Source organism: Capricornis sumatraensis, chromosome 3 (assembly GCF_032405125.1).
Source record: "Capricornis sumatraensis isolate serow.1 chromosome 3, serow.2, whole genome shotgun sequence".
Taxonomy (NCBI): domain Eukaryota; kingdom Metazoa; phylum Chordata; class Mammalia; order Artiodactyla; family Bovidae; genus Capricornis; species Capricornis sumatraensis.
Window position 1 is genome coordinate 65,160,260 of NC_091071.1, and position 12,851 is coordinate 65,173,110.

At 45.4% G+C, this 12,851-nt stretch overlaps 1 protein-coding gene across 1 annotated transcript; it reads right to left on the reverse strand.

The window, feature by feature from the left end:
• Positions 1 to 4,680: 4,680 nt before the first annotated feature.
• On the reverse strand, positions 4,681 to 6,010 carry HOXD1 (homeobox D1). Its single transcript, XM_068969475.1, has 2 exons — positions 5,377 to 6,010; positions 4,681 to 5,015 (listed from the first exon to the last, which is right to left on the reverse strand). The coding sequence occupies exons 1-2, from the start codon at positions 6,008 to 6,010 to the stop codon at positions 4,681 to 4,683; spliced, it is 969 nt and encodes a 322-aa protein (XP_068825576.1).
• Positions 6,011 to 12,851: the final 6,841 nt, after the last annotated feature.

The following is a 12,851-nucleotide window of genomic DNA, read 5'->3' on the forward strand; positions in this document are numbered from 1 at the left end:
GCCTGGTTGGCTACTGTCCATGGGGTCACAAAGAGTCGGACACGACTGAGCAACTTCACTATCTATCTAGTGTTAAAAGCAATTATTGGTCTCATCTTACAAGTGATGGCTGGGTAGTGGGAATAGAGAAATCTTTCAGGAAGGAACAGAGGTGAACCCAAAGAAATGTAAACTTCACTAACTTGGACCCTATAAGTTCTAGGGAAGTGCTCCAACAATTTTGCACTTATGATTTTGAGAGTTTTTTTTTTTCCTCAAAGATATTCCCTCAAACTGTAGTTTAGGCTGTACAAAACCCCTAAGAATCAGTCAGTTCAGTTCAGTTCAGTTCAGTCACTCAGTCGTGTCCAACTCTTTGCGACCCCATGAATCGCAGCACGCCAGGCCTCGTGTCCATCACCAACTCCCGGAGTTCACTCAAACTCACATCCAACGAGTCAGTGATGCCATCAGCCATCTCATCCTCTGTCGTCCCCTTCTCCTCCTGCACCCAATCCCTCCCAGCATCACAGTCTTTTCCAATGAGTCAACTTTTCGCATTAGGTGGCCAAAGTACTAGAGTTTCAGCTTTAGCATCATTCCTTCCAAAGAACACCCAGGACTGATCTCCTTCAGAATGGACTGGTTGGATCTCCTTGCAAAGGGACTCTCAAGAGTCTTCTCCAACACCACAGTTCAAAAGCATCAATTCTTCAGTGCTTAGGCTTCTTCACAGTTCAACTCTCACATCCATACATGACCACAGGGAAAACCATAGCCTTGACTAGATGGACCTTTGTTGGCAAAGTAATGTCTCTGCTTTTGAATATGCTATCTAGGTTGGTCATAACTTTTCTTCCAAGGAGTAAGCGTCTTTTAATTTCATGGCTGCATTCACCCCTAAGAATGGGATGTACTAAATAGTTTAGAGCCCTCTAGAAATTCCTTGAAGATGTCAGTGATCTGCTTTATTGGTTATTACAAGTCCAAGTGACCACCCTTTGGCCATCTTTTATATTTGTTAGATATATCAATAAGACTATTAGAAAATATAATGTTTAAATCTTTGCAATCTAAGCAAAAGATCTTTTCATACCGATGTTTAGGATTTCTTTCCATTTGGCTTGAATTTAAACACTTCTATTGAAATTATATTTCTTCATAACATATAACTTAAGAAGCAGTTATAAGTGAGATCTTAAACAAAACTGTTTTGTATATTTGTTGCATGTTCATGCCCCAGAAATATGCTATAGAATTTAAAGCCATGGAAATCCTGATTCCTATCAACATGGAGATTTATCATTATTTGTGATATATGTCCAGCTTGGTTTCACTTTAAAACCACAAATAAAGTTTTAACAATGGACATTTTTCTCAGTGAGAGGTCTATGATCAAACTAAACATCTCTCTGAAACTGATTAGGTCCTGAGGTTTTCAAATTCAATATTCGGCAAATATAGAGCATTTGTTTGGCCATAAGAAATAATTAAGAACTTCAGAGTTTGTGCAATTCTCCTGAGCCTGCTCCTTTTTTCTGATAACATGGTAATTGGACATAACCTCGTCTGGTCTTGGGCCTCACTTTATATAAGATTGAGGCAGAATAAATCACATACAATTAATCTTTTGAGGATCTAGGTGACATTGCTTTACGTTTGCACATCAGCAAGTCCTTTGTTTCTAGTAGTCAAGTGCAGTAATGGAAAGTTTTGTTATTAAATGCTTTATTTCTTCTTCCTCACTCCCAGCTATCCTGAATCCAGAAAAATAGACACATAGTCATTCTGTGAAGACAAAGGAACATTGAATAGTTAATTATATAACAGATAGAGCTGTCCACTGTGTATTCATTCTTGTAACGAGTTGCTAGAAGAGAAATTTGCATATTTAGTTCAAAATCTTATAAAATAGAAATGACATGGATTGTTTTAGCAGTTTCATAGTTTGTGTAGTAACCATAACACTTCATGGAAGATCTGACTCAAAATACCACAAGGCTCTAAATAAATGGAAGAGGAATGCCCTACAAACATCCGCATAGTGGTATCTCCACTGACAAGATATATTTAATAATGTTTAAAATTCACTTTTCCTGTATAAACAGTATCACTGTAAACCTAGGGATGGCATTTGCTTTCTCAGAATTGAAGTCTCTTTCTTCCAGTGATAGGCCTAAATTAAAATCAGCAGAAGTCACTGAGTTGTTTTTGTAGCATTTTCATTGCTGGAAGGGACCTCCAGAGGTCACCTAGTTCGTCCCGATCTCCAGCCAGGACTCTTCCTCATACTGAATATAGCTGTATAGCGATCTGCATTAAGAAAGCTTTTAAAGATCCCTGGGGTTAGTCAAAAAATAGCTAATATTGGCCTGATTCATAGAACAGCATTATATGTATGTCAAAATAGCCACCTTCATCAGGAAAGACATCCATCAGGGCTAAGTGCTACTAGTAGCTTCAAAAGGAAAAGCATTATTTTCTCAGAGAAAAGGGTGGTAAATTAAGGAAATGACCAAGTGTGTTGCTATTTTTTTGTTTAGGTGTGCATTTGAATGCTTATCAAAAAAGAAACATTGACCACTGCAGGGGAAGCCCCGAAGTAGCTGTGGGCAAGCAGATCACAACTCTTTAACAAGTACTTTCAAATTGCTACAGAGCTCAGAGGGGGACTGTTATCTCAAACAAGATCTGATTAGCATCAGGTTAGTGATGGGCAGATGGTAAAACATAAGAATAATATTGATAGACCTGCTTTATAAATGGTATCTTTTCCCCATAATCGCCTGAGTTTGTTAGAGTTGATCATTTTATTTCTTCAACTCCATCAAACTTTGGGTCCAATGGACAGGAATTTAAGTGTCATTTCAATTTTCTAAGACAATGACACTATTGTTTTATAGAGAAAGTATTTCTCCACAATTATTGGACTTCTGAATTATTGGATTGAAGTACTACACTAGAATCTAGAAATTCAGCTAAAAGGAGAGCTGATGCTCTTAGCTGGATTATTGTGGGCCTTTAAGCCTTTCAGTGAAACTTGATAGAGAATTTAGATATGTCTATAACTTATGAAGTGAGGAAAATGAACTGCCCCTTCTCCCCACACAACTGTCCCAAGTATCTGCTTGTTTTTGTGTATTAACACCAGAGTTTTCCAAGTAATATTGTGTTTGGTTACATAAAAGCCTGCTCAACCATGGATGCTTTCAGGTGGGAACTGGGGGGCTGGATGGAAATAAGGTTAGAGGCTTTTTTTAAATCACATACCTTCTTGGCAACTTTCGAATTATTTTGTGCCTGGGGTGCGCCTTCAAAAAAATTCATTTGAAAATATATCATTAAAAAAAACCACACATAAAGGTACCTCTATGTTCTTATAAGTTTAAACACAAAGTCTGGGTTACAGGAAGTGGAAAGCTTAACTACTGTACTGGCCTCTCCCAGCCTCCTCTGTAATTCTTGACTTTGAAAATGGGAATTCAGCCACTGAGACTTTTTGACGTGCAGCTGCCTTTCTCAGAGAACACTGACCAACTAACAAAGTCTTCAAGTTGTCTTTCTTCTTCCTTTTGTGAAAGCATAAGATAAAAGGAAAAGGCAACGTCTCTTCAGTGTCTCCTTAGCTATACATCATCCCCACAGTGGACATCTAAACTTAATGTGCAGTCCACATATTCACCATAAAACTTGGGCACTCAAGGTAAGGAAATACTTCTATAGTTACTTGGTATATTGAGCAGAGTTAGGTGTTTTCCTCCCTTAAACTACTCAGATAATTGTCCCTAATTAGTTTGCATATACAGCCTTTAAGAAGTGTTGTTTTTTAAAGTTGCCAGCCTAACAAATTTCCATAGCAGAATTCCAAATAGAAGAAACTGAATCAGCTTTAAAGAAAGATCATCAAAATAAAGGAGTATAAGGAAAAGCAGAAAGTGGCACATTCTGTCATTTTTATTACCAAAAAAGTTCAAACCATTTACATGCTAACATTAAATGCCATATGTAAGTTCACTACAAGCAAACTTTTTAAAAAATATACATACTGTATATATTTACATTCAAGTTTGAGTAACTGGTGTCAAGGTATAGTTCAGGGTCTTTACTCACCCTGTGCATTTGTTCAGCTACTAACTAAACAGAGATTGTATCTTCACTTAGGCACCCGGAGAGGTAGAAACTGCTTTTTAAGGGGGGGGAAAAAACCTGTAGTGCAAATGTGAGGATCAGGGTTGAAGCAGCTTATACACCAAGGAGGCCTTAAGTATAACTAGCTTTGGTCATCAGAAGCTGAATACATGTAGCCTTGTCTTTTAAATTAAAACCAGATAAAACCTTGGGTAGATGCTCTTCTGAGCACATCGGGGGGTTGGCAGTTAGCAAGGAATGCTCTGCCACTCTGCAGGGGAAACTGCATATGAATAAGTTAGGCAACACAGCAGTAGGGCTGGGCTGGCAGCTGGGCACCTTTTCCCTGATAAGACACAATACACAGATGAGTGGCTTCAGAGACTTCAAATTAACATCTGTACACCCACAGCCCGGAACTCAGAAGCCACCAAGATATTTCCTCTCCCGAGTGAAACCCCTCTTATTTCCACCATGCCCACCTCCATTCCAAACTGAGCTAATAAGTCCAGAGAGGGGTGGGGTGGCCCAAGAGTTCTGCAGCCCACAGTTCGCCAGCGACATGACTAAACCTCAGGATGGCTCCTGGGCCTGAGAGGGGCTCCCCGGGTTCTTGCCAGACTTGGCAGGGCTCGGTCCTGAGAGGGGAAGCTGGAAGGAAGCCACGGGGGTGGCGGAGGGCAGAAGCCCTTCCCGTTCCCTTTTCTTCTGTTTCATCCTGCGGTTCTGGAACCAGATTTTGACTTGGGTGTCATTCAGTTGCAATGAGTTGGCTATCTCGATGCGTCGGGCCCGAGTTAAGTACTTATTGAAATGAAACTCCTTCTCCAGTTCTGTCAGTTGCTTGGTGCTGAAATTCGTGCGGATCGCGCTGGAGGGGGTGGCGGCTCCATACTCCGCGAATTTGCCTGCAACGTAAAGACAGGGCGTCGTCAGCGTGGCGAGATGACACGGAGACGCGACTTGGGAGAGCTTTGGGGCCACACTAGAATCAGAGTTACTGAGCGGCCCTTCTGGGTCTCCGAACACAGCTGTGCCAAGAGAAAAGCTTCACGGAGCGCTCCTTCCCGCAATTTTCTCAACCCCTGGCATTCGGGGCACGCTCAATGCAATTCGCCTGGTTTAATAACGCCTGGGGCCGTGTGTTCCCCATAAGACCCAAACCGCCGTCCACAGGGACCGCTGCAGCGCGCCCTCGGCTCAGTTCCGCTGGGCAGGCTCGATCCCCAACCCCAGTCGCGTCCGTCCGTCCAAGGCTCAAGTACTTACTTTTCTTCGGAGCGTTCCTCTTCACTTTCATCCACTCGAACGTGCTGAAGGCGGCAGGGAAGCCGGAGGCTGGGGACGCACACTTGGGGTAGACGCCGGGAGCGGGGGACGCGGTCTGGAAGGCCCCAGAGTGGCCGTCGGTCGGCTCTTTGAGACACGCCGAGAAGGGGCCCGGGTCGCCGAAGGCCGCGTAATCCACTTGGCCACTGAGGAGGAAGGAGCCGCCTCCAGAGAAGACAGCCGAGGTGGCGTAATGGACGTGCGCCCCGCTGTCGTCTGCCGGCCGCCCGAGCGCGCACGGTAAATCGTATGCGGGCGCAGACCCCGGCAGGCAGTAGTCCTCGCCGCCGGCCTGGACAGGTGCGGCGCCTGGCTCGTAGGCCCCCTCTAGGGGGCACGGCGCGTACGCGGGCGCGGCAGGCCCGGGAGGCTGCGCCGGGGCGGCCGGGGGCGAGGGCACCGCTCGCGCCGCGGCCAGGGGCAGGCAGCTAACAAACGCGCCGTCGCCGCTGCCCAGGGGGAAGGCGGGCTGCAGGACCATGGGCCGGGCGTCGGCGCGACAGAACTTGGGCGCGAAGCTCAGCAAGTCGCCGCCGTCCCGGCCGCACGACACGTAGTCGAGGTAGGAGCTCATGGTTCTGGCCCACCCACCGGAGGGCGCCGGCTGGGCCTGGGTGTGGGGTCCGCAGGACCGCCGCGCTCTGCGCCGTTCCGCCTCCCCTGTCTAGTCGACCTGCCCTCGCCGAGCCATGGCGAGCCAGCCGGAGGTAAATAGTGGCCTAATATAGAGGCGGGGTGGCCACGTGGCGCCGGCCGGCCAATGGGCGCCGTCCCCGCACGGCCCGGGTCCCGACTGGCGCGCGGCTCCACGCGCCTGCCGGGCCGCCAACTTTGCCAAACAGGCGGGAGGCCGCCGCCCCGCGCCCCAACCCGGCCCAGGGGACAGCCTCTGGCCCCGGGGCTGCTTGGCTAAGGGCGGAGCCTGAGCGCTAAACGCCCGCTTCCCGGACAGGTATTGGACAAGTTAGGGGCAGAAAAGCAGGAAGGGCCGCTCGGGGGAAGAGGAGAGAATGGAGAGGGGGAGAGCCTGTTCTACACCATGGGTGGCTAGCCCCTTGAGTGTGGATGGTGGGCGCCGCGGTGTGGGAAGGGTTAAAAGGCCCTACGGAACCCCTTCCTAGCCTCCTCCAGGGAAGGTAAAGTGATTTCTCGTCCCTTTTTATCTGAACCCTATGTGCTTTCAGTATTCTTGGCACTGGTGATATCTCTGGTGCTCAGACGGTAAAGAATCCGCCTCCATCGCGTGAGACCTGGGTTCGATCCCCGGGTTGGGCAGATCCCCTGGCGGAGGGCATAGCAACCCACTCCAGTATTCTTGCTTGGAGAACCGCATGGGCAGAGGAACCTGCCGAGTTACAGTCCATGGGGTCGAAAAGAGTCGGACACGACTGAGCGACTAAGCACACAAACCTGGAGTAGACGTTTAATTTTCCTTTTCCCCTCACCCGCGATTTTGGAGACCTAAATTTTATGCTGTAGGTGCTGTGTAGTTGGGACGGCACAAAAGCTTCTTCTAGGCTAGATTTTCACGTTACTTCGCAGCTTCTTCCACTGTTCCCATTTGTGGTGCATGAGAAGCGAGTGTTAAGAGTGCGGATTTTGATTTGGACAGAAGATAAAGTTTCTGCCTGTGGGACGTTTAGCAGATTATCCTCGTGGACTAGTTTGTAAAAGACAGAATCTGCCGTTGGGATGAGTCGCTCGCTGTGTTCCTCTCTGGGAGGTTGGCTCTCGCACCCGTGCTGCGCCCGCTTTTTTAGAGGTACTTTGGCTCCAGGGCGCAAAGGCTTCTCAGGGACCCGTCAGATCTCAGAGGTTTGGACAGGCTTGTGCCTCTAAGCAATTAAAGCTTCTGTTCCATCAGATAAGTGCTGCGTCGTCTCTTGCGAGTGAAATCTGAGGGCTCACAATGTTAATGGGCTCACGTCTTTCCCTTGATAATATGGTTTTGTTTACTGAGTGTAGAGAGACGGGAAATAAAAGTGCAATTGGCACAGGAAATGGTGGGTAGAAGAGTTACAAAGCTTTACACTGACAAACTTTCCAACTTCCTTGAACATTTTTCTTTTAATGTTTCCTTCTTTAGGGCTCTAGGAAAAGTAACAAGCTAAATAAATAAGTAGATGTTATTTACACACAGCAGTAATGAAAGAGGGTGGTTTCCTAAACTCTGTGTGAATAAAGAGCCTACTCTTGGCTTTTTCAAGTGCTTTTAAGAACTTGATCTGTTATAGCCTCTGAGTTATGGTGACAGAGGTTTTATTATTGTTTTACTGATCCACTTGTCATGAAAGAGCGATTGAGCCCTTGCCTAAAATTCCACTCTGAGGAAGTCTGGAAAATAGGAGTGGTTACAGTCCAGGGAGCCAGTTCCCTACAGGTATGTGAACTTGTGAATAAACAGAGAGGCACCGAAAGTGTTAACCACAGTGCTGAGGCTGAAGTTGAGCCAGGATGGGGGAAGGCTAAGCCAGGAGGGGAGGGGATAGGTAGAGAGTGGACACCAAGGAATGAGCACAAAGCTGAAGAGGTCTAGGATTCCTGCACTGCTGAAGTTCTTGGATTTCGCTGGGAAATAAAATTCTGGGCTGGAAAATAGCCCTTCAAGCTTGATATTGCTACTTCAATTATCTCCTGTAGCCAGTCACACAGCAAAGGTCCTAAATAGTTTTTATTTTCTAAATAGTTTTTTAAAAGAAAAAATTAAGGCTCTTCTCTAGCACCTTGGCTGGGAAATAATAGACCTCTTTGGAGCTAACTCAGGCTTCAAATATATAGGCATTTCTTCACTGTCCTCCTTCTGTACCCTTAATGCAAAAGTATCAATAGGTCACAATGTCCCTTAACCCCTCACTGGCTAGACTTCAATTTTTACCAGTTTTTACCAGCATAATGTCTCAGCTCTCACACTCCTGTCTCAAAACTAGAAGACCCAGTCTCAGATGGTACTCATCTGATCACAGCTCCTAGGTCCCGAGGCCCAAGAGGGTCAAGAAGGAAGGGCTGCCTTGTCAGCTTCTCTGGAGAAAGACCTCCAGCCCTCTACAACCCAGGTGGAGGACAGAAAACCATGGTCTGGCAAATATGGCCCATACCTATCAAATTAATTGCCTTTTCTCTAAGGTTTCAGGAAAAACAGCCAGCCTAGATGCCTTGGCAACGGTCATTTCAACAAAGACCAGGTTTTTGCTGCTAAGCATTTAGAACAAAGGTTGGGTCCTGCATGTCGCAGTTAAGCACTGACTTTGTTGCACCCATGAGCTGCACATACTATTTCCCTGAAGCGAAATTTGGGAGATTGAGCTTTGCTGAGGGAAGAAAACGTCCTGAAAACGACATCTAAAATTAATAATCTAAAAATTAGATTTTAAAAAGTGTGTTATTTTAACAACTGTGGGTGAAAGTAAGTAGGTGGGGTTTTCAGTATTTGTTCAGACCCAGTAACAGGTCCCTGACAACTGCATGCAAAGAGCTATATTCTGTTTATCCTTCTCTCTACTCCCTTTACTCTCCCAGCCTTTGGCATATACTACACCTTGGGGCTCAGAGTTGCCATCTCCACTCCTGGGCTATTCTGACTTGCTCAGGATGAAAGTCAAGAGTTTGGTTATCTCAGACTCAGATTCAATAAACATTTCCCAAAGACCTACTGTGTAAGAACTTTTTGTTAGGGGAGGGTTAGGCTAAGAAAAAAGATATTTTAAAACCAAAGGAATAAGGGATTCATTTTTGACACATGTTAGCTATGCCATAAATCTACTCTAGGAAAATCTGAATCTATAATTTTCTAAGGAGATGTTGGAAGGTATTATTAGGGCAATTGTGTATATAAAGATATGAATATAGGATATTTTGAGTACCTTTAAAGTTTGTCTCCTAGAAGTTCACAGCGTATAGAAGAAACATCTTAAGGATTTTATTGCTTGTTCCCAAGGGTCACTTGCCCTGCTGGGTCCTGGTGCTGTGAGTTCTCAGCAGGAGGTGGCAGCCTAGGGGCCTGACTGCCAGGTTGTGTTTGATGTAGGAATGCTTTGAAATCTCTTCCATCCTACTTACCACAGCAGTCACCCCCAACCACCCCCCAGGACTACCTTTCTCTCTACCATTCAAACAAGCAGCTTCTTTTCTGCAGACAGAGCAGTGGAGGCTCAGCAGTCTAGTCTTCTGTGTGTTTACTGTTGTTCCTGAAAAGCCTCTTACAATCCTTCTCCACAAGTCCCATTGTGTTATCCCTTTAAGATGCTTATGTGCTTGCTAAGTCCTTTCAATCCTGTGTGACTCTTTGCAACCCTACGGACCATAGCCCCCAGGCTCCTCTGAGCATGGGATTCTCCAGGCAAGAGTACTGGAGTGGGTTACCATGCCCTCTTCCAAAGGATCTTCCCAACCCAGGGATCAAACCCACTTCTCCTGCACTGGCAGGTGGGTTCTTTACCACTAGTGCCACCTGGGAAGCCCAGTGATGCTTGAGCACAGGCAAACTCTTGGCTCCATAGTCCCAAAGGACAGAAAGGCTCTTGCTTGTAGGGATAAAAAGTGGGGTTGTCTTTTTTCTTAAGCAAGATTTGTAGTTCTCTGCAGCATCTTGCTATCCCAAGATAGGGGTAGAGATGAACAGGATCCTAAAGAGAAGAATTCAAAGCTTGTCAGAAGTCTGATACCATGACCCTCCCTGAGGAAAAGAGTCTAGTGTGCTGTGACTTGTCCTAGAGCTTTGTGAAAGGCATGTGAGTCAAGCCTGTCCCTGGCATATGGGAGGCATTCACGAAACGTTTCTTGGGCAGAAATGAAAATGGACAGAATGGTGTGTCTTCACCATGACCAATGTTGGCTAAAGGGTATCCTTAGATTACTGGCTCCTAGCACCACTTCAGGTGGGTAGGAATCACCAGAGAAGCTGGTTTAAATGTGCAGTTTCCTTAGCCTTCCCCCACCCCCACTGAGCTTCTAATCCAATAGGTCTGACTCTGGAGTCTTTCTTTTGAATAAATCTGTCGAATGATTCTAAAGCAGTATTCTTCAGAACCACACTTTGAAAATGTCTGCTTTAGGAGCTGGGGTAGGGGGTAGTGTGGGGAGATGGGGTAAGTCTTGACCAGCACGATGAGAGCTCATGGCTAAATTGAGCAGGATTATACCTGAAAATTATCCAGAAGCCCATTGGGAGGTAGAGGAGGAGAGATCAATGTCAAGATCAAACTTAAGTCTCACTAGACTGAAGTTCCAGAAAATGTCCTTAAAAGGTAGTCAGTAGGAGCGTCCCAAGTGCTTTGAAGAGATCTAGCTCACTTCTTGACACTTCCCTAACCTGACTTTGAGAATGTAGTGGAGTAGGAAGTGAAAGAAAGGGATTTGTCACTGGCAATCCCTTCAGAGGGAGCCGAGTGGTTTTGAGGCAATGGGAAGAAGGAAGGAGTAGGAATGGGGGTCTTAAGAGAGAGAAGCCAGCTGTCATTTCCTTCCATCTCTCCCAAATGGTCTGGAATGAGCATTTAAGCTCTCAGGATCCAAAGCAGGCCACCGTCCCTTGGCCTAAGGTGTAATTCCTACTGTGGCTAAAGATTGACCTTTTGCACACAGGATGTCAATGCTAGAAGACCCCTTAGAGAGAGAAGTGACATCAAACCCCTCATTTTAGTGGCGAAGCTACTTTATTTACTCAGAAGTTAAAAGGCAAAGCCATCCTGCAAAAGATGAGGGTGGCCACTGGGGTCTCCTGCATCTCCAGTCTGCCAGGAGCAGAGAGTCAGATAGCCCCTCCGCTACACAGTGGCGACCTCCATGTTGAGCAGCTGAGCAGTGCTCAAGGAGACCACACAGCCAGCGGGCTGACTGGGAGGCCTGCCCTCCCTTTGCCATTTGTTTGCGAAACCTGTGCCCTAGACTTCTGAGGCCCCACCTTGAGCTGCTCCAGCTAGAAAGGGCAGAACTGAGCCTAGATCCCTACACCCTCCATGAAGGTAAAAGATCCCCTCATTTCCTGTTCAACTGATAGGCATCAGGGTCCTGAAGATAAAACAAGAGGTATCCATAGATTAATGTAGTTGGATAGGCAAGTACAAATAAAGATACGTGTGAACATGCAAAAGTACACCCATGTCAGTTATACTGATCTTTGGGACTTTCCTGGCAGCCCAGTGGTGAAGACCCCATGCTTCCACTGCAGGGGTCTTGGCTTTGATCCCGGGCTAGGGGGAGCAGAGGGGTGGGGGGGTGGGGAAGGTCCCACATGCCAGGTGGTACGGCAGGAAAAAAAAATGCTGATTTTTTTTGCTCCTTTATCTTTATTGTAGCTAATAAGTTTAAATTTATATGATTCAAGATTCAAAGGGTATCCTTTCTTTCTCCCACCTCTGTCCCCAGGCACCTAGTTCTCCTTCACATGAACACCAATTTTGAGTTTCTTCACCAATTTTATGAGTATATCTTTCCAGAAATACTTTCTACTTCACAATTATAGATAGATAAATATCTAGTTAGAGATATATCTCCCCACATTTTTACACAAATGATAACATATTACAAGACTCTTCTGCACCATGCTCCCCCCCCCATTATATCTTGAAGATCCTTTCTTTCTACTTTCTTACACCTTTACGCTGTTCTACTGTATACATCTACCACCATTTATTTAGCTAGTCCCTTATTAGTGGGCATTTATTTTCATTTTGGTATTAAGACACATGTTCAACTTTTTGCCTATTAGAAAAAATTCCTAGACATGAAATTACTTAATCTAATATATGTGTACTGGCAATGTTTCTATGTATTGCTAAATCACTCTCTTTAGAAGTGAATCAATTTATACTTCTACAGTAACATATGAGAATTCCTGTTTCCTTGTACCTTTGATAAGTCAGTGGGATATTAAAGATTTTTTTTAAAATTTTTGCCAATCTGATAAGTGAAAGATAATACCCTTATAGCACCTCCAAAAATGTCATTCTTCTTCTTTATCTTACCTGATCCTATTATAATTCTATTTTACAAATGCTAATACTGACACAGAAAAAAGAAACAACTTACTGCAGTCACGTTCTATGTAAATGGTTAGGGTCAGATGTTCAGCACTTCCCTATACAACACAAGGAAGCCTAAGATTTAAAGAGAATGGGTGGCTGCAAGCATTCCCTGAAAGACACATGGTATAAAAAAGCACAGAAGCTTTCAGACATCTCTTAGAGGCCCCCTCTTTAGTGGTCTGATACCAAGACCACATTTCTGCATTCCCCTGGAGAGTACCCTCTGGAAGCTGAGGGACTCTGATTAGCAATCTGATCTGACCTAGTCCTAAGCATTAGCTTGAATTCAGTATCTGGGAAGCAGTAGGGTGTTGCTTTTAATTTCCCTGAGACTTATTTCTCACTGGCCACCCAGGATCTAAGTATTGATCAGCATGGGGATGGGTAAGAGGA